The following is a 20,218-nucleotide window of genomic DNA, read 5'->3' as shown; positions in this document are numbered from 1 at the left end:
CCCCTGGAGGATATCTTCGCTTGGCTTCTGGCGAGGGGCTGAGCTGGCTGCTCAGTGGAGCCAGGGAAAAGGAGACTTGGATCTTAGAGCTCAATTTGTAGCAGAGACACTTCTGAATTAGCATGTCTTGAGGTGGCAGTGAGGAGATCTGCCTTGCCTTGTTCCTATGCCAACCCTCCTTGCCTTATAAAGATGTGCTGTCTCCCCATCAGAACCCTAGTGGGACAGTGACCAAGGCAGCACTCCTGTCCATGCTCTGATTTTTGGTGTYTGAGCAAGTGAAGAATTAAATTCACTTAGTTGCACTACCAGGCATAATTAAAAGAACAAATCTCTGCTTTGCTACAGAGAATTGTTCAACTGGAATGAATAGCACAGTCTCTTCAGCCTGTGTGTTAAAGTTAACAGGTCTTTCCCCCTGTGCAGGGCGAGGCAGCTGGCAAACCTACTATTTTTACAGACCTTAGAGCAGTCTTGAGCTTTCATATCTTGCAGAGACATTTTAGCTCTGCATTTTCTTCACATGGAGAGAATAACACTGAGCTCCATTTTGTCTGAATACTGGAAAGTGCAAAGGTCAGATCTAAGCGTTACATCAGTTCTGCTGAAGCTCTTGCTTTCAAACCTAGCAATGACTGGTGCTGCCTTGGACAATACTGAGTTTCAACCTGTGGCCAGGCACTGCTGGAACGCAAAGAAAAGAGTGCCTGCAGAGGGATTAATGCTCCAACCTCACCAAGTGTTCATTAACAACTGCTTTGCACCTTAGCCTGGGTGGGCAGAATCCCATGGGGAGGACTGCTCACYCCCTTCTCTTAGCTGGGTAAAAACTGTGGGAGTTGGTGGTGAAGACGGACATATACCAGTCTGTGAGCATGTGACAGTCATATCTCTGAGATGCAGATGGTGCTGTCCTGGGTGTTCAACTCCTACGCTTTGTTTTTGCCCCCTGATGTTCCTCTAGAGAGAGAGTTATAGACTCCTCATGTCTGAATAACTAATTACTTGCCTGTTAAAAGCAGAGGAAGCAGGTTAAAAAAATGGAGTGACTGCTTTGTATTTATGAAACAGTGCTTTACTGCCAGTCTGGGCTGAAACATAGGACAGACCATGGAATGTGGGACTCTGGTTAGTGCCAAATGCTCCTTGATTCACAAGTTTCAGTCTTCTAAAATCACTCTGCCAAGCAATCTTTTTCTGCTTTAAACTGCCTGAAATAATCCATATCCTTCTACCCCAACCAGGTATTGAACAGAGTATTGAACAAGAGGAAGGACTGAATAGGTCATCTGCTGACCTGAGGATAAGGAAAACTCAGGTGAGTCTCTGTCTGCATGGCACTAGGAGCAGTAGGAGGGAAGAAGCAAACTTTGGCAACTGAGGGATCCCAGGAGGTGATAGGAAAGGAAGGCTGTGCTTAGCTTTGAAGTACTCTGGTTTGAAAATACTGGACAAAGTAATACAGCATGATTCCAAATGGGTCAACAAAAGAGCCGGCCACCAGAAGGATCTGTAATGTGAGTGTGGGCACCAGGAGGATCTTGTGAAAGAGGACAGTGTGGATGAAATCTGTCCCATGCCCATCAAGGCATCTGCTTGGATAAATAGGTATGCAGGTTTCTACTCATCTATGTTAAGCATCTGCCTAAAGGAGATTTTGACTGGAGCAAAAAATACCCTGTAAAATATAAGTTTTGTGTGGAGAGTTTTGTTCTGCAATATATTCTAAAACCTGAAGTGTCTCTGTGTTTCCAAAGTGCCTAGAAAGACACTTTACTAGTTCATAATTGAGACCAAGGCTTACTGATGCAGCTGGGTAACTTACTTAAAATGTCAGTCTAAGATGATGGATAATCTTTCAGACTATACTGTGCAGACCTGTAGTCTGTTGGAAATCTTCGTTGCTGAGGCTCTGGTTGTCCCTCCATCAGGTATCAGTTTGGCCTTGCAGACTGTGAAATGTTAGGCTATTAGAAATGTTAGGGCTGAAGCAATTCTTCCTCTTATTCAAGTGAAACCACTGATTACAACTGCTTTTGATGAGTTTCTCATGGGGTTATCCCATGGATTTAGAGGTAGAGAGAGACTTGTTTTATTACCTGAGATTTTTCAGGAGAATACAGCTAAGTGGATGTAAGAACTGAGCATGTTATATGAGATTTACATGCTGAATTGAATTCTGTTAATGAGATTCTTGCAAGAAGGGGTGCATTTCCTCTTCCACTGCCTGAGTAAGTGCTAAGGCTGGTGTTTTATGCTCAGTTTTGATGAATGGATGTGCTGCTCTGACTTTTGTCTGTAACCAATGGGGAGATGGGCCATGTTGGCTTTAGAAGAGATAGAGGTTGAAGGAGATGAGGCTTGTTGGTAAGTTCAACAGTGCACACTAGAAACATAAGGAACAATGGGCTCCATGACAGATAGAGATGGAAGAGCAGGAAAGTACAGTCCTTGAGCTTGTATGAACTCCCTGAGATGTTTCCTCCACTACAGGAGCTCTGTGTAATTTAAGTTTCTGCCTGAGAGCCCAGTTGGAGCTCTGAGCTGGGCTTAGACTTAAATGTGTCATGCAGTCATGGTCACTAGAGTGTAAAGGTCCAGTAAAACAAAGAACAGCGACTGGTAGGTGGTCGATAAAGCAACTAGTTTGAGTATTGCTTGATCTAAGTGAAGAAGCTTTTGATTTATCTTCCTTACACGTTTTTTTTTTAAACTAGGGCCTTTGGTAGTGCCAGGTCATGCTGCATCTTCAGTACTTCTCCAGTCTTTTACTGCAGCAAGCACAGTGCTGACAGCTGGCCACACTGAGAAAAAAGTTTGATGTATCTTGTTTTTAAATGAATGAGTGTCGAAGTATGCAAGGAAAAAGGATGTTTGGTTTAAATGGTACCCAAGAAATAACAATGATGGTAGTGACCGTGGTGAACTTCAGGTTGGCAAGGGCACAAGGGGGAACTATGGGATCATTATGAAGGTCTCTGAGGCCAGAATACAGGAACTCTTACCCTCAGTGTTGATTTGCAACAGTGTACCACAGCCTAGTTGTGAAAGGGTAGATGTCCAAAGCAGGAGAACACAGAGAGACAGTCAAGGATCATTTCCTTCAAGGAGGAATGCTCTGGAAAAGGGGAATCTATCCTCAGCAAAGCCAGAGGAAAACTGTATGATCAGAAAGGTAAACAATAAGACTGTGATTGAAAGTAGCTGATCCTGATTTGAGCAGTAGATTGGACTCGATGACCTCACAAGGTCCATTCCAATCTAAATTACCTATAATTCTAACTAACTATCCCCCTTCCAAATCAAGAAATAGCTTAGAAATATCTGATAAAGGAAGTGTTGGACTCTCTTGTAGAGAGTGTTTCCACAGGAACAGCTGATTGCAGTGGAAAAGTAGATATTTTTATAAGCAACCCAGACTTTTTGTTCCTGAATTCTTTGGGACCTGGTGGGAACTGTTCTGTTGTCCTGGTGACTTCTTGCCACTTAATCTAGCTGTTTTTCTAATGCTTCCTTTATTATAGCTCATTCTTTGTCAAGCCCTTTTTTTCTATGAAAGGGATGTATTCAGTGTAGATGTCTTGGTACAGCCTGTGGTGAAGGTGAAAAGGCCTAGGGTTGGGAAGGCTGACTGCATCACTGCAGGAGTCCCTGTGGGCACCCCTTGTGTCCTGGCCTTATGGCAACTGGAGAATGAGGGCAGGTCACAAACATCTCTGTGAAATATGTAGTGGATGCTAGTTGAAAGACTTTGTCAGTCTTGCCAATGACCTTTTTGATTGCACTCTTTTGGTTGCTGTTTTCTACTTAGGAGAAAGTGTCAAAAGAAAAGTTTCTCCAGGCAAGCAGCAGGCAGGCATCATTGGGGAAAATAGTGCAAAGTACCTGGAAAAGCCTAGGAGTCAGTGAAGAGGGAAAAGAACACAAGGGTGAGCAAYTGAAGATGACTGAACATCACACACTACTTGTGCAGCTTGAGACATTTTAGCAGATCTTCAGGTAATTCAGAAGTGGTTGACCACTGATGTGTGGAGGTCTCATAAGGTATGGTTACTCACAGTCCTCAACTGCTTCTGAAACCAATACTTGGATTCCTAAATGGCTTGTGCTTTGGGAAAATGTGACATGGCTTTAAAGACTTTGTGTTGAAGTCAAATCCATGCAATTGTGCATGTCCTGGACATCTCAGTATTGCAGACCACTTCAGAATGGTGTCAAAAAATGACTGAAGGCAGGAGGGACTGAGGCTGTGGCTTCAGTTTTGAACACACATGGCCTTTGTTGCATCAGCCAACAGTGCAGATTTATCTGGATCAGGCACAAGCATGTGATGGTGATTGGGCTACCCAACCCTAACACAGTATTGGCCCATATGCCTGCTTGCACCAGTTGCAGGAGGGTAAGTGGTACCTGATACTGCACCTACAGGCATATCATTAACTCTTTCAGATTTTAGAGGAAAATGGATCTAGCAATGTGAGTTTGTACTGGATTGTCATCTTGTCTTGTGTGACCACTGCTGTCATGGATGGCTATGTGCTTTTTAGGAAAGACAGGCCAGGAAGGTGAGGTGGTGGAGTTGCTCTTTATGTGAGAAAGCAACTGGAATGCATTGAACTCTGCCTGGGRGTGGAGGTGGCGGCAGTCAGGAGCTTATGGGTGAAGACCAAAGGGCAGGCTAACATGGGGGACACTATTGTGGGTGTCTACTACAGGCCATCTGACCAGGAAGAAGTTGATGAGGCCTTCTACAGACAGCAGGAAGTAGCTTCGCAATCACAGGCCCTAGTTCTCATGGGAGACTTCAGCCACCCTGATATCTGCTGGAAGGACAGCTGAGCTAGGCACAAACAGCCCCAGAGTCTCCTGCAGAGCACTGATGATGACTTTGACACAGGTGGTGGAGGAGCCAATGAGGAAGGGTGTCCTGCTGGACCTTGTCCTAACCAGCAAAGAAGGACTGGTTGGAGATGTGAAGGTTGGGGGCAGGCTTGGCTGCAGTGACCACAAGATRGTGGAGTTCAGGATCCTGCGTGGAAGAAGCAAGGCAATAAGCAGGATTGCAATCCTGGACTGCAGGAGAGCAGACTTTGGCCTCTTCAGGGACCTGCTTGGAGAAATCCCATGGATTCAGGCCCTAGAAGAAAGGTGGGGGGGGGAGGGGTCAGGAGAGCTGGCTAGTATTCAAACATCACTTCATCCAAGCTCAGGAGCAGAGCATCCCAAGCAGAAAAAAGTCCGGCAAAGCAGGCAAGAGACCTGCATGGATGCCTGAGGAGCTCCTGGCAAAACTCCAGCAGAAGGAGAAAGTGCACAGAATGCGTAGGAGGGGACAGGCCACTTGGGAAGATTATAAGAATATTGTCAGAATATGAAGAGATATGATGAGGAAGGCTAAGGCTGAGTTGGAATTATGTCTGGCAAGGCATGTCAAGGACAACAAGAAGGGATTCTTCAAATACATCATCAGCAAGAGGAAGACGAGGGAAAATGGCCCACTGCTGAATGGGATGGGGGCTTTAGTTACGAAGGATACAGAGAAGGCAGAGTTGCTGAATGCTTTCTTTGCTTCAGTCTTTACTGATAAGGGCAGCCCTCAAGAATCTCAGGAACTGGAGACAAAGGAGGAAGTCTGGAGAAAGGAAGACTTTACTTTGGTTGAGGAGGATCAGGTCAGAGATCTTTTAGGCAAACTTGACGACCACAAATGCATGGGTGCTGATGGGATGCACCCATGAGTACTGAGGGAGCTGGCAAATGTTGTTGCTAAGCAGCTCTCCATCATCTCTGAAAAGTTGTGGAGAACAGGAGAGGTGCCTGAGGACTGGAAAAAGCCAATGTTACTCCAGTGTTCAAACAGGGCAAGAAGAAGGAACCAGGCAACTACAGGCCGGTCAGCCTGCCCTCCATCCCTGGAAAGGTGATGGAGCAGCTCATTCTGGATGTCATCTCCAGACACAAGGAGGAAAAGAAGGTGATCAGGAGTAGTCAGCATGGATTCACGAAGGGGAAATCATGGTTAACCATTCTATGATGGAATGACTGACTGGGTAGATGAGAGGAGAGCAGTGGATGTTGTGTACCTTAACTTCAGCAAGGCTTTTGACACTGTCTCCCATAACATCCTCCTAGATAAGCTCAGAAAGTTTGGTTTAGATGAGTGGGCAGTGAAGTGGATTGAGAACTGGCTGAAAGGCAGAGCTCAGAGGGTCATCATCAGTGGAGACCTGTGGCTAGTGGTGTCCCCCAGGGCTCAGTACTGGGTCCCACCCTGTTCAACTTTTTCATCAATGACCTGAAAGAGGGGATGGAGTGCCTCCTCAGCAAGTTTACTGATACCAAGCTGTGAGGAGTGGCTGACACAGCTGAGGGCTGTGCTGCCATTCAGAGAGACCTGGAGAGGCTGGAGAATTGGGCGGAGAGGAACCTCGTGAGGTTCAACAAGGGCAAGTGCGGAGTCCTGCACTTAGGGAGGAATAACTTCGTGCACCAGTACAGGCTGGGGCTGACCTAGAATCATAGAATCAATAAGGTTGGAAGGGACCTCTGGACATCATCTAGGCCAACTCCCCTGCTCAAGCAGGGTCACCTACAGCATGTGCTATGTCACTCTCACAGTGAAGAAATTTCTCCTCATGTTCAGGCGGACCTTCCTGTGGCTCAGTTTTTGCCCGTTGCCTCTTGTCCTGTCGCATGGCACTACTGAAAAGAGTTTGTCCCCATCCCCTTGACACCTTCAGGTGTACCTTCAGGTACTTTAGACACATTGATAAGATCCCCCCTCAGTCTTTTCTTCTCCAGTCTAAAGAGGCCCAGCTCTCACATCTGTTCCTCAGAGGGCTCCAGCTCTCTGATCGTCTTCGTAGCCCTACACTGGACTCTCTCTGATAGCTCCATGTCTCTCTCGTACTGGGAGCCCAGAACTGGATGCAGTACTCCAGATGAGGCCTCTCCAGGACTGAGGAGAGGGGCAGGATCACCTCGCTTGACCTGCTGGCAACACTCTTCCTCATGCAGCCCAGGATACCATTGGCCTTCCTGGCCACAAGGGCAAATTGCTGCCTCATGGTCAGCTTGTCATCTACCAGCACTCCCAGGTCCTTCTCTGCAGAGCCGCTTTCTAGCACGTCAGCCCCCAACTTGTACTGGTGCATGGGGTTATTTTTCCCTAAGTGCAGGACTCTGCACTTGCCCTTGTTAAACCTCAGGATGTTCCTCTCCGCCCAGCTCTCTAGCCTGTCCAGGYCTCTCTGAATGGCAGCACAGTCCTCAGCTGTATCAGCCACTCCTCCCAGCTTGGTATCATCAGTAAACTTGCTGAGGAGGCACAGCTTACCACCTGCTGGAAAGCATCTCTGCAGAGAAGGACCTGAGAGTGCTGGTGGATGACAAGTTGACTATGAGCCAGCAATGTGCCATTGTGGATGCAGCCATGTCTAACATACTGTAGGTGACCCTGCTTGAGCAGGAGGTTTGGCCTAGATGATCTCCAGAGCTCCCTTCCAACCTTTGCCTCTTCTCTGATTCTGTGACTAAGGCATTTTTTTTTACTGAGCCCCTATGTTGGTGAACTGTGGCCTGAGCTCTAAAAGTTGAACCAGTTTAGTTTGATGAAGTGGCACTATATGCAGAGAACATAACTTGCCTCTAGAAAGAGTATTCAGAGCAAAAGAAAAGTGTTTCATTTAGGGGTGGTACAACTTGGCCATACTACTCAGTAATGGACTGAAAAGGTGGATTTGTTTTTGTGGGGAAGTGATTTTCAAGTAAAGTGTTATCTTACAGCTTGGGATCGGCTGTGTCCCAGAAGGAGGGTTAGAAGCTTGATTGCATGAATGGTTTGATGAGTGCTTTCCAGTTGTCTGTGTGTCATTTGCTATGGAGGAGCTCCCTGTCTTACCTGGAGAGAGACAAACAAACATAACTCTAATCCTTACAGAGGAATGAACCATATAACTGCTGGAGCGGTAAATCATTTCTCTCCCTAACCCCACTTTTTTTCTAATAAACATGTAAAAGCTTTCTAAGATGACTTGTGAGAAAACACATGTTGGTGATGTGCTCTTTAAAAGACCTAAGTCTTTTATTGCTGAGCTGTTATTACTTTACAGAGGCGGCTGGAACAGCAGGTCCTGCTCTTTGGGGGTGGATTTCTCCATTTCTAATTGAAAGGTCAGGCACTGAGCCCTTGAGGAATAGGACTTCCTGACTGGCTCATAAAGAATTCACACTGAAGAGATGTTAACAGTGTGGAGCTGCTCATATTCAGCTTTGCTGATTTGACAAGGAGGGGCGGTGCGTGCCGATCAAGGAGTGTTGTGTGTGCAGTGCCAGATGCTTTCAGTTCCAGTTGATTTTCGGGACTAGCCTGCAACTGCAGTAGTTCCCAGTGCTGGTGTAGAGTGTCCCCTAATACCTCCGCCCAGTTTGGCACCTTGTGCTTACCTTCCCTACAGGCAGCCTGAACTGCACCTTGACTTCAGACTGGCCAAGAGCTCCATTTGCATTTGTAGCAGGCAACACTGGGCCTTTTCAGAAGAGACCGGGGTGTTGTGGCTGCTCAGTGTCAGCCTTATGGTGTAGCCCCAGGGCATAGGCCAAAGGCTATTTGCACAGTTGGTAGAATGCCTGCAAGGGCACTCTCAAGCACAGGATGTAATCCCTACCCCATATTGGGGTACCTACTACCTTGGGGGGGACCTGGGTGATGCTGAAAGTGGGTGAATTTGTTTCTGCAGTACTTGATGGCCTCAGGATCAAGCTTCTGATGGTTGTGCACCTGAAGCCCTGACTGACTGTTAGATACTGCTATTCACCAGCATAGGGTCCAGTTTTAGAATTGCCCTCTGCAAAAGTACATGGCCTGTTGCCCATTTTCATTGCTTCTCCCTTTCTAAAATTTTGTAGCTGTCATCTCCTAGAATATTTTCCAAATTGCCTGTCTCATGTATAGACTGCAAACTTCACTTCTGTCCTAAACCGTGCAAATCAGTTTGTGTCATGCTGTGATAATAATCTTGCTGTGGGTGGGAATTGGGCTTGTGTGGCCCAAGATGCCTGCTAAGCCTGCGGTTCCTATTGCTCCTGATTCCCCACGCAGTTTTCTGTTTTGACTTTGTTCTCTGGAGTGTTCGTTTGCTTGGTCCTTGCCACAGAGGTCTTGTTTAAATGTTTGTGCCTTGAGAAGCAGCACAAGCACTTCTTCGTCCTCGCTGTTCAGTGTGAGCCTTACCTCCTCTGTAGGAAGCCTGCATTCAGTGTTTTGCTCCTGTTTGCTTCTTTGCACTAGGATCTGGGTGAGTTAGTCTGATAACTTTGTGCTTGAAGACTCGAAATTTAAGAAAGATGCAAAGGACTGTTGCTTCCTAGTGTACCCTGCCCTCCCACAGCAGGGAAGATATCAGCATTTAGCAGGCAGCTGATTGATTGTGGTGTCATTCGATAATTTGCAGTGATGCTTCATGAAAACAGGAATGATTTTGCAGCTCTTCAGTCATGTAGAAGCTGTGCATCTGGGAACAGCTGCCCAGGAGATGGGCAGTGTCCCATGTCCCTGCCACAGGGAGCAGAATCTGACAGGCCAGCGGCAGCCCTTCTGCACCACAGCCAGACCCTGTTGGCTTACAGGACCCCTGTCCGGTCTGAATTTGTCCTATTGCACTGCATGTAGCTTTCTTGTAGAGACAGGTAATAGAAAGATTAAGATGATATGAATGAAAGCATGCATGTGGAAGCATCAAAAGGAATGGCAGAAGAAGGTTGGTGGCACCTAAACCAGGAGGTCATGAGGGTATCAGCATGGATACACATAGCTTCTAAGGACCCTTCAGATGGAAAACCACTAGACTCCAGAAGAGGAGACAAGAGGAACTCTGAAAGTCCTATCCAATTTAAATCATTCTGTAGTTGTAAATGAGCAGTGCTGCCTAATGGCTGTGATGCAGGACAGGTTGAAGGAGCAGACCACCATCATTGTCAGCTCCTAAAAAGTACCAGAGACATATCCAAAACTCATTTTATGGCTGCCAGTCACTAAGAATGCAGGAGTTGTGAGTGTTACCAAAAACAGGAAATAAAACTCCTTAACACCAATGTAGCATTAAGAAGGAGGCATTTCTTTAATAGGCACCGGGGATGTAGGGGATCCTTCCACCCAATACGCCCCCTGAGACCAAGAATCGTTGAGCTTGTATCTGATATACCTCATACCTGTTCATTCCAATTAATTTGGGTATTCATTACTTTTCTGGGAATTCACTTATATATTTTTATTACACGTGCACATTGAGTCCATGAGGGGCTGTCTTTTGGGGTCGTGAGGGTCTCTAGCTGCAGGTAGGTGTCATACTAGGAACACCAGCATGACCTTTACTTGAATTCTTTGCCAGAACTTCCATATAGGTCTTGACCTGAACTTCCATGTAAGTCTCGACTTGGCTCTTCCTCTTGTTTGTCATGCTTACCGGTTTTACAATTCGAGTCAGACAGGTCTCTTCTGTTCTGATAGTGAAGACCTCCTGTTGTTATCTTAATGGTTATGGCTAGCTACATATGGCTAGCTACATATGGCTAGCTACAATGGTTATGGAACTACATTCTAGTTCCATTCTAGTTGAGAAACTTCAAGGCCTAGTTATCTACAACATGATGAAGACTTGGTAGCTAGCATCCCATGTCCTCCATGTCACACGCAAGCACTGCTGGCCACAGTCGTAGCAGTTGTGAGTTTGTGGCATGACAGAATGACCGAGGGAATCTAGAAGAACGAGTCTGAGTGAAACCAATTTTGTTTAATAAATTACCTTTCATTCTGTACAGTCTCACACTGAGCTTTGCTGGGCAGCTTGCAACGCTCTCTGGTACTGAGTTTCTTTGCTTCATTTCCATGCTTTAAGCAGCCTTATTCTTTCCAGCTACAGGATGGAACATGGCTTGGCCATGGGAACCCGGAAGCTGAGGTGCGGGATCCTGCAGGCGTAGTGAGAACTCTGGGTCTGTTCATGTTGTCTTTCCTAACCAACAGCACAGATTTTGGCCTGGGCATCCCCAACCATCAGGGATGATGGTGAGACCCTATGGACAGTAGGGCATTTTGTGCAGCAGCAGCTGGCTTATGCAGCATGACCTCAGCAAAACTTGAGGCATTAGCCTGGAGGGAATCATGCTGCAGCAGCTCATGCAAACGAAAAGGCTGTGTTGCGAGAGGTTGATGTTTATAAGCACACGCATCTGGGCCCAAAGCATATATGGGATTTTTGCATAGTTGGTGCAGAGCTCCAACTGCTCCATCACACACTGTTGCTGTGTGGTGTATTTTTTACTGTGGGCCGGCCAATCTTCTGATTATCCTTCAGCAAAACAGCATCTTGAAAAATGAAATTGTTGTTCTGGCAGTGCTTACTGTAGAACTTGCTCCTCTTTTGCTTCAGAGCAAGTTCCAGTGCTTTGTCTCCTCTAGACCTTACTGGTGGGTGTTACATAAACAAGTCATCTTGCTGCAGAAAAATAATGCCTTGTTCTTCTGTAAAGATCTTGTTTCTGTGAACAGTTAAACTGATAATGCAAGCTACAACTCCCAGCATTGCTCTTTGTTGATAATGGGTGGGAATCCAGGCCCCTCTCCTGTTGCTTTGGTGGAGGGTTTATCCAGCTGTATAGCTTAATAGAAGTCTGAGTCTCTTCAAGCAGTTTGCAGGGAGGCCAGTGGAATTTTCATTTTTTGTCATTTGTCTCCATTTCAGTATGTGAAGCTGTTTTGGTTGCTTGATCTCCTATGCTGCAGTCAGTGTCTAATCGATACAGTGCTGATGCTAACTAATCATCTCTGCAGAGACAGCTTCCCTAACAGGAGTCCAGCACGTCATCCAGGTCCTGCACAAACCATGAGAGGCTTTTGGGGCCGAGCCTGAGTCAGTGTTGGAAAACAGTGCTGCACAAAACTGATTTAAGAGAAAGGCTTGAGAGGTGTCTCTGGAGCAAGTGGGGATGGCACTTGCTGGGACATGTTTTTCACAGGGCATAGCAAAACCAATAGCAGAACATAGTGCAGCAGGACATAGCAAAGCAGGAGAAATTTTTCTGGCACACACTTTCTTTTCCCCTGACCCTGGAAAGGATCTTGGTACAGGGACAGATGTGCTTTAGCTGGGGCAGTGGGATGTGTGGTAACTAGCAGACCTCTTCCCAGAAACAAACTCTGCCTTTTACAGCTCAAAATGCACAGTTGCTGCTGTGTGCTCACAGCAATGCTGTAATACTACCACCAGAATTTCTTCTTTATTGTGCTCTGTATTGTACCCATTGTACGGTGCCCTTTGCAAATCATTTGCCATCTCAAATACAGGAGGTGGCTGGTGGTAACAAGAAGATGGAGGCCAGGGGGTTGGGACGCAAGCTTATCTGAGTAGCCTGTAGGAAAAAGAGGAGTGTTTGGGTTTCCTGGCTCCCACTGGCATGCACAGCCACAGGGACCAGTCAAGTCTCAAGCTAAGCTCCTAGGAAATGYTTTTGGCAAAGGACAGAGCTGGGAGCTCTTAGCTTCCTTCTCCTTTCATTCTCTAGTAGGAACTACGGAAATACAGATTTTTTTTACTACTTTTCACTCTCCCAAATCCCAGTGCCCTCAGCGTGATAAGGCTGCCTCTCCACTGAAGGCTGGTGGTGACCTTGTAGGAGTCTGAAGGCTGCCAGTTTTGGCTGTGGTGTGCTGCAGTGTGTTGTATTTCTAGGGGACAACACTACTTTTGCAATGTCTGCATCCAAGGAGACCAGAGGTGGCCACACAGAGGTGCTGTGGAGCTCAGGTCTCTTGAATCTGAAGAGTCTTTAGATTTGTCCCATGCTGAAGGGATTGAAGCCCTGCCGTTCAGATGTCAGTCTGACACATGTGAGAGCAAGATTCAGGGCTCTGCTCCAACATGGACCTCCTAGGCAAACAGATGAGAGATTTTCTTGTACTGTCTGAATTTAGGCATTTCTTAGCATTTCTCCAGGCTTCCTAAGTAATCAGGGGAGAGGAGTTCCTCCAGGTTGCAGTTCAGAGCCCCTATATCAGGAGGATAAAGTGGATGACATAACTCACTGCTCCATTTCTGGGCTTTGGCTTCTGGTTGGAGCTCGGACTATGGGCTCCTGCAACTGTTTGTCATCTCAGGGATGCAGACACAGAGCTGAGACCTCATGTGCAGAGGTGTATGTGGTCCTTAGTATGCATGCCCTCATGCACAGGATGGGATGGAGGCTGGGAAGCAGAGCTGGGCACAAAATGGCAAAGTCCTACTTTTGTTTTCCTGGCTTTGTCTGTCAGCTGTGCATGGTGGATAAGTGGAGATGACAGTTCTTGCAGGCCTGGTGAGCAGCACTCCCAGGTTGTGAGCATCTGGTGATGTGTACCAGTGCAACTGTTGTAACCTTAACCCAGGGAACAGTGTGGTGCAAGGTTATGTTAAAGTAATGACTTATCTCTGCCTTGAGGCATCTGCGTCTGTGCCAAGTCTGGGATGCTGCTGATCCCACCATTTCTATAGGGCAGCTCCATCATCTTTGCTTTTGGTTTGTATTTGTAGCTCCCTGGCTGCAATATACTGTTAGTGCAAAAACATCCCAGACCCTTGCTCACACTGATGTTGTCTCTGATACTCGGTGTTTTGAATTGGTGTCATGGGACAGATCCTTGACTGGTGCACATTGCATTGCCCCATGGGTTGCATTGGAGCTTTTCCAGCTGGTACTAACTATGGATGATTGCAGGTGTCCCTTTGGCTTCCTGTCCATGCAGAGACAAGCTAATAGCCTGACTACAAGTCTAGCACCTGGGTTTATTGCTTATAGTGGAATCACAGAGTAACATTAGATCTCAGGATGGCTTTGGGCCAGCCTCCGCACCCAGCGTGATACCAGCCAGATCAGGTTGCTCAGGATCTTGTGCAGCTGCATTCTGAACACCCCTAAGGATGGAGATCCCACAACCGATCTTGGTCCCTGGTTCAGTATTTGACCGCCCTTATGAAGATTTTTTTTCCCCTAATATCTAATTGGAATTTTCTATGTCCCAACTTGTGTCTGTCCTTGTGCACCTCCGAGGAGAGTCTGGCTCCATCTTCTCTACACCTTTTCACTAGGTAGTTGTAGGGAGCAGTAAGATCCCCTTGAGCTTTCTTTCCTTCTGCTGACCAAACCCCATTTCAGTCAGCCTGCCCTCGTTTGTCCTGTACACCAGCCCTGACTGTGTTGGTGCCCTATATCCCTTCTGGGAACCTATCTTGTTTGTTTTAGAGAGTTCTGACAGGACACAGCACTTCAGATGTGGTCTCACAAGTGCCAAATGGGAGTGAATAATCCCTTTCCTCACTCTGGGTATGAGGTAACCTTCTTGCTAACATGGTCCAGGATGCAGATTACTTTCTTTGTGGCAAGGGCTTCTAGGCAAATTTTGTCCACCGGGACTCCTGGGCCTTCTGCAAACCTGCTTTTTAACCAGCTGGCCCCCAGCCTGTCTGAGTGCATACATCCTTTCCCAGATGCAGGATGCTGCATTTGCCTTTGAACTTTGTGAGGTTCATGTCAGCCAGTTTCTCCAGCTTTTTAAGGTCCCTCTGAATACCAGCCCTGCCTTTCAGTACTCTCCTTGATTTCGTGTCACCCACAACCTTGCTGAAAGTGCACTTCATGCTATTATCTCAGGCTGCTGATGAAGGTGTTAAACAGTATTGTCCACAGAATCAGTCCCCAGAACTCACCATCAGTTGGATTTTTTGCTGCTAATCACAACCTTTTGGGCCTGCCGGTCCAGCCAGTTTTCCACTCCTTATCCAGTCTATGTCTCACCAAAATAGCTATAAGGATACTATGGGRTTCTGTGTCAAAGGCCTTAAACCCAGGGCTTACAACATTCACTGCTTTCTTCTCATCTCTATAGCCAGTCATCTAATCATAGAAAGCAATCAGGTTGGTCCAACACAGTTTGCCCCTGGTAAATGCATGTTGCTTTTTCACAGCTGCTTTCTTTTCCTTTCAAGACGATTTGCTCCAAATCTTTCCCAGGGACCGATGTGATGATTATTGGCTTGTAGTTCTCCAGATCTTCCTTCTAGAAGATTGGTGAGAGGTTTTCCTCTTGTCAGTCCTCAGGAACCATCCCTGATCACCATGACTTTTTTAAGATAATGGAGAATGTTGTTACAATGACACTGGCCAACTCCATCAGCACACTCAGATGAGTCCCACTTGGTCCTGTGGACCTGTTTATGTCCAACTGGCTAAAGAGTTCTCAAAGTCTGTCTCCTGCTCCCACAGGTAATGCTTCATGTTGCTGTAGTCTACTAGAAAGTTCAGGGGACTGGGTGGCCCAAGGGCAAACCTTACCTGATGAAAACTGACACAAAAGAAGTAATTTAACATTGGTCATGATGTCTCCAGCCCCACTGAGCAGTGAGTCCACAGTTTTGTTAGCCTTCCTTTGGCTGCTGAAATACCTGCAACAGGCCATCTTGTGAGTAAGCTCTGGCTTAACTTCAACTTGGTTTTTCCGACTGGAGCAAGAAACCAATATGGATTGAAATTAATTTTAAGATTTCAGTCTATAAGGAAAATTTGCAGTGGCTGAACTCCTAGAGGTGTCAAAAATGTTGTTTTAAAACTCTTCCTAGCATACATTCTGACGTTGTGATCTGTCTTGAACGAAACCTAAAGAAACCAGTGTTCATCTGCAAAGCAATGGTGTGTGTGGGCGTTGAGACAGGTTGAACTGGCAAGCTGACTTAGGTATGTATGTTACGTTAAGCAATCTTCACAGTCCTTGTGAAGATGAGCATAGATGTTTCTTCAGCAATGGCTTTGCTGGTTTATTAGGACTTCACTGTGAGCTAATTACTGAGTAAAAGGACAAATGAAGAGCTGATTCTCTACTGTTTTCAACTGCTGTAAATTAGGAGCAACTTTTTTGGGAGCTTTCCTGTTGTCACTTCCTCCAGTCAGAAAAGTGTTGTAAGATCTGCTTGAGACTTCATGAGAACAGTTTTGTTTTAATGCCCGTACTTTGCTGGGGTAGCAATGAGCTGCTGTTTGGTTGCCTACACTGGCTGGGCTGTATTAGAATAAAATAGACCGGTGAGACTCATAGAAGCAGCTGCACTGGCAGATCAGGTAGGGCTGGTCCTCCAGCCAGAGCTTCCAGGGTGCTGATAGGGCTGGCCTCTCCCTTGGGAGCCCAAATCCATCCATGGTGTTGGCTCAGCAGCTGTCCCAAGCTCAGCGAGCCCTGAGCACTCTGGCTAGTTTCTGCATGGAGAAAAATACATTTTCACATTCTAAATTAATCGCATTAAACCCACTGTATTTGTCCCTGTGTCACATTAGTAGTTTCAATAAAGCACCCTGCCTTGGTGAGCTTACAAGTAGCACCAGATTAAAGGGGCTGGGATGGGGAGGAAGGTCTCAAACACAGAGATGGGACAGGGAGGTGTGCAGCTCCTGAGGTCAGCCTCAGCACAGAAAATTTGCCAGAAATGCTTGCTCCCAGAAGCCTCTACAATAATTTCAGTCTTTTTATAAGTATCAAAGTTATTTCCAGTTCATAACAGAACAAATGCTGATATTTACATTCTTCAAAATGTCAGTACTTTTGGTTCCTGTTATTCAGAATAGCTTTTGCCTTAATTGCTTCTGGGTTTGATTTATGTAGCCAGGGCAGTGAAAATACTTACCTCTTTAGGACTAGTTCAAACACCATGAAGCAAACCCAGCTGGGAATTCAGGAGTATACTTTTTGTGTTTAATGAAGCTCTCTTAAATGCAAGGTATATTTTATTGTGCTTTTTATTTACTGTGGATTTTCAAGGAGCTTTAATGAGTAAAAACATTTAAAATACTTTTTCTAATCCAATTTTTTATAAAGATCTATGTTCCTTCAAAATCATATGCCTTTTGTAGACATGTGGAATGCCTGTGGGAACACAAAATAACAATCTGAAAAAATAAATTCTGAGTTAAGTAACTTCTTAAGTAGAAGAGATGTGATGTGGTAACCTGATAAGCAAAAATAAGTATCAGGTTCAACATCAAGGCTATATTTGGTTGCAAATCAACGTATGTTGATAGTTCATTCTCGTTCAGCTGGTAACTGCTTTTTAGGAAAATAACTTTGAAAAGGCAAAACAAAAATTGCTTGCATTGTAAATCCTGTCTTTGCAGGATTTCAAACCATGACCTAAGGAAAATCAGGAGCTGTTCTGACCTTCCTGTTTTGGGCCAGGCACTTTTCAAGTAGAGAGTGCCTGCTGAAACGGAAGCTTCCAGAGGCTTTTATGTGAGATATGCAAGCAGATGAGGAACAAAATTGCTTTTATAGCTGAGACTTTGGTTCTACTATAATTATAGAGCTGCTGTTTTCCTATAATACCTACAGAGCAAATGCAAATATATCTTTAAGATGTCTCAGTGCCTTGTTTAGGAAATATGGATAGAAGCTGTGTTGACTGGAGCTGCTTGGGAAATACTGACACCCAGTAGGGGCATCTGAATGTGTTTGTGCATCAGGCATATTTGACCTTGCAGAGCGGCAGTGAAGGAAATCATGGGGATTCACCTGTGGCATTTTCCTGCTTGGTTGGAGTGCCTCTCACCATGCAGGGCCACTGCACGGAACCAGCAGGCTGCCTTCATGACACCCATCCTCTCCTTGTCTGCATGGGGGGGCTTCCCTGCTTCCAAGCTTTAAAATCTGCTGCTGGAAAGCTGGGCAGAGCTCAGGTTTTGACTTTTGTCTCAACTCTCGAGTAGGCTRTGCTTGCTGGAGTGCTGCAGGTTGTGCCAGTGATCCTGAAACCTGTGGGGGAATACTAGTCAGGTGTTTCTTCATCATGTCCATTGCTCTCAGGTTTCTTTCCCATCTTCTTTTGGAGCCTTCCAGCACACCTTTTTCTTTTTTCCTATCCCTTTTCTGTTTGTCACCTCCTCTTCTTTCTCCCTCCACCATTTCCCCATATCTTAATTTTTCCAGTTGCTCTCTGGTCTTTCTCTCTCCTTCCTGGGCTTAGCTGCATGAGCAATCCTCAGAAGTGAGGCCATGGGTAGCAGTGTTCTTCCAAGCTCTGCAATGCTATCGGCTGATCGCAGCTTCCTCTAGTTTGTGTGCTGGTGTCTCTAGTCTGTGAGTTTGATACTGACTGTTCAGGCCTGTTTGTTAGATGTGGCTGGTCCCATCAGTCACAAACTATTACTTCTGCATTGGGACTGTAAGAATGCACAGATATTTCCTGCTTGGTGTAGTATTAGATTTGGCTTCCCCTGGCACTTGTGCATCATCTGCCTCCATGGACATTTGCCTGCTCAGGAAGCTCAATTGGGGCCAACATTGCTGGAGAAAGGTGTAATCATTTAGTTGTAGGTTGCATGTGATGTTCTATCCTGACCTTCCTGGAATATCTTTAGGCTGTTTGCTGTACCCTTATTAGCCTAGGAACTGGATCAAACTTCAAGTCAGACCGCAAATTGGGTGCTCATGTGTGGGTGAGCTTCTGATCTCATAGATTGTGCCAGCCTGCTCTGCATACARTGGGAGCTTGGCTATGGTCAATATATTCAGCTGGACTCTGGTCAGGTTTAATTCAAAGATTGTTTTTCTGATATGTTTCCTTGCAAAAAGGAAAGCAGCCTAACGAGATGAGGGTACTCTGTTCCCTGCATGAAGCTGATGGCTGGCTGCTCTCTGTGGACATCAGCCCTTGTTTGTCAGCTTTGCAGTGAGCTGTTAGCTTTTGGGGCATGCAGTCCTCAAAGCATGTCCCCGCAGGACCTGTGTTCAGGGTGAGCAGCTTGCAAGCCTGAGTTGTGCTGGCCCTAGCCCACACTATACTGGGGTATATGTGGCTTAGTGGCAACCCCTACATCCCAGATTGCTTAAAATGCCCTAGCATCTGCAAAGGGCTAAAAAGAACTATAAAAAAGCTATAAAGAACTATTTATAGGAGCTTTATTGTTATATAAATTCCTGAAATAGATGGGTGGGCAGAGCTGTAGAGGGCCACTGAAAACATCTGAGACTTCCGTTCCAGGGAGGTAGAGTGGGACTGTGCTTCCAGAGTGTGGAGATTTACTGCAGACAGCCCCTGTCCTCCCACCCCACCAAAGCATTCCCTGCCTGCACAGTCTGGCCTCCTGGGCTCCCTCTGTGCCAGCTGAGCCCTGTCTTCCCCTACCTAGCCCTCCCTGCTCCGGCTGCCAGAGGAGCTGGCTCCCTCCTGACGCCCTTGGTGAAGAGTGGCAGTCAGGGAAAGGCCCCTTGCAATGGGGACAAACAACAGACCTTCTGGCTACCTGGTCCCCTAACCACTCTCTGCAGTAACAGGCCAGTTCAAAACCAGGTCAGAGATGTTTTGTCTGTCAGCTGCACCAAGCCTGCTTCTCTACCAGCAAATTACGTATTTCTTTTGACAGACCAATAAAATACTGTCAAATTTGTGTTCCCTGTAAAAATAGCCAGGGATACATTTTCGATGGCTTCAGAGTATGGGTTTCCTTAACCAGGTTGTTCCCACAGGCAACTCCAGCACTGCCATCTATTGGCACATGCCCGCTGCGAGTGCGACTGCTGCAGCTCCAGCCTTCACCCTTTCCAAGTCCCAGGGGTCCCCAGCAGCACAGCTGAGCAAAGCAGGGAGTGACCTAAGTTGCTGCTTTGGGGCTCTGCTGTGGGCTCTGCAAGCTTGAGCTGCAACTTGATGTGAATGAGCTGGCCGCCAGCCTTGCCACACTGCTCTCCCGGCACCGCCACTGCATGTTCCTTGGGTGCTGAATGAAATGGACCAGATTGGGCTTGGATGATGAGTGTGTCGTAGTCACGGTAAACTCACCTGAGCTACATCATCTGTAGAGGGCTTGACATGCATCTTTTAGCTCTTCTGATAGATCTTTAGGATAGAAAAGTTTTGGGGTTCCCCAGAAACAGCTAATGCATGGGAGGTGTTGTGGATCAGACCTGTGCATTCCTCAACCTGAACAGTGACAAATTTCTCCTCAATAATAAAATCACCTCTGTGTGTTGCTCTTCCCTCTGCAGCACTCAACACTGTCACGCAAGTTTGTGGAAGTGATGTCTGAGTACAATGCCACGCAGACCGACTACAGGGAGCGCTGCAAAGGGAGGATTCAAAGGCAGCTGGAAATCAGTGAGTAAAACCAGATGGTAAACCTGGCAGGGAAACTGCTGTGCCCAGCTGGA

At 46.4% G+C, this 20,218-nt stretch overlaps 1 protein-coding gene across 1 annotated transcript in view; it reads left to right on the top strand.

Moving 5' to 3' along the window:
- The window catches only part of STX1A (syntaxin 1A), a 101,818-nt gene that overhangs the window by 63,678 nt on the left and 17,922 nt on the right, over positions 1-20,218 (top strand). Inside the window, exons 6-7 of the mRNA XM_085308411.1 lie at positions 1,245-1,318; positions 20,057-20,165. Coding sequence (XP_085164537.1) covers positions 1,245-1,318; positions 20,057-20,165 — 183 coding nt within the window. The remainder of the gene's footprint in view (positions 1-1,244; positions 1,319-20,056; positions 20,166-20,218) is intronic.

This window comes from Rhea americana, unplaced genomic scaffold (assembly GCF_003343005.1).
Source record: "Rhea americana isolate MKP2758 unplaced genomic scaffold, rheAme1 scaffold_274, whole genome shotgun sequence".
NCBI lineage: Eukaryota > Metazoa > Chordata > Aves > Rheiformes > Rheidae > Rhea > Rhea americana.
Note: the sequence above shows the minus strand (reverse complement) of the source record. Positions and strands in the feature narration are given on the sequence as shown.